This window comes from Penaeus chinensis, chromosome 38, assembly GCF_019202785.1.
Source record: "Penaeus chinensis breed Huanghai No. 1 chromosome 38, ASM1920278v2, whole genome shotgun sequence".
In the NCBI taxonomy this organism is placed as follows: domain Eukaryota; kingdom Metazoa; phylum Arthropoda; class Malacostraca; order Decapoda; family Penaeidae; genus Penaeus; species Penaeus chinensis.
This window is the reverse complement of record NC_061856.1, coordinates 22,012,039-22,012,321: the sequence shown is the minus strand read 5'-3', so window position 1 is coordinate 22,012,321 and position 283 is coordinate 22,012,039. Positions and strand designations below refer to the sequence as shown.

Below are 283 nucleotides of genomic sequence, written 5' to 3'. Positions count from 1 at the left end.
TAGGTTTCACATTTTTATTGAGGATGAAAAGGGTTACATTTCCAATTCCAGTCTATTTGAAATCAGGTAAGTTAAAGGTGCCAAGTCTTCCGTTAATTCAATTAATGGTGGTGGATATGTTCACCATGGTTGAAAATCTTAACCTGAATATGACTAAAGTTGGGAAGATCTTCGAATAGACGCTCGTCGGGAACCTTGCGGTCCAGAGGGTATCCGTGTGGGCGATTGTCTGGGTACTTGCCAGAGGAACCATAGTGATTGAATTCGGTATTTTCGTGAAGGC

The 283-nt window shown here is 41.7% G+C and overlaps 1 protein-coding gene across 1 annotated transcript in view; it reads right to left on the bottom strand.

The window, feature by feature from the left end:
• LOC125046091 (hemocyanin subunit-like) overlaps positions 1-283 on the bottom strand; it is a 2,948-nt gene continuing 2,665 nt past the window's right edge. Inside the window, exon 3 of the mRNA XM_047643729.1 lies at positions 1-283. This exon is cut by the window's right edge and continues 252 nt beyond it. Coding sequence (XP_047499685.1) covers positions 102-283 — 182 coding nt within the window. The 3' untranslated portion in view covers positions 1-101.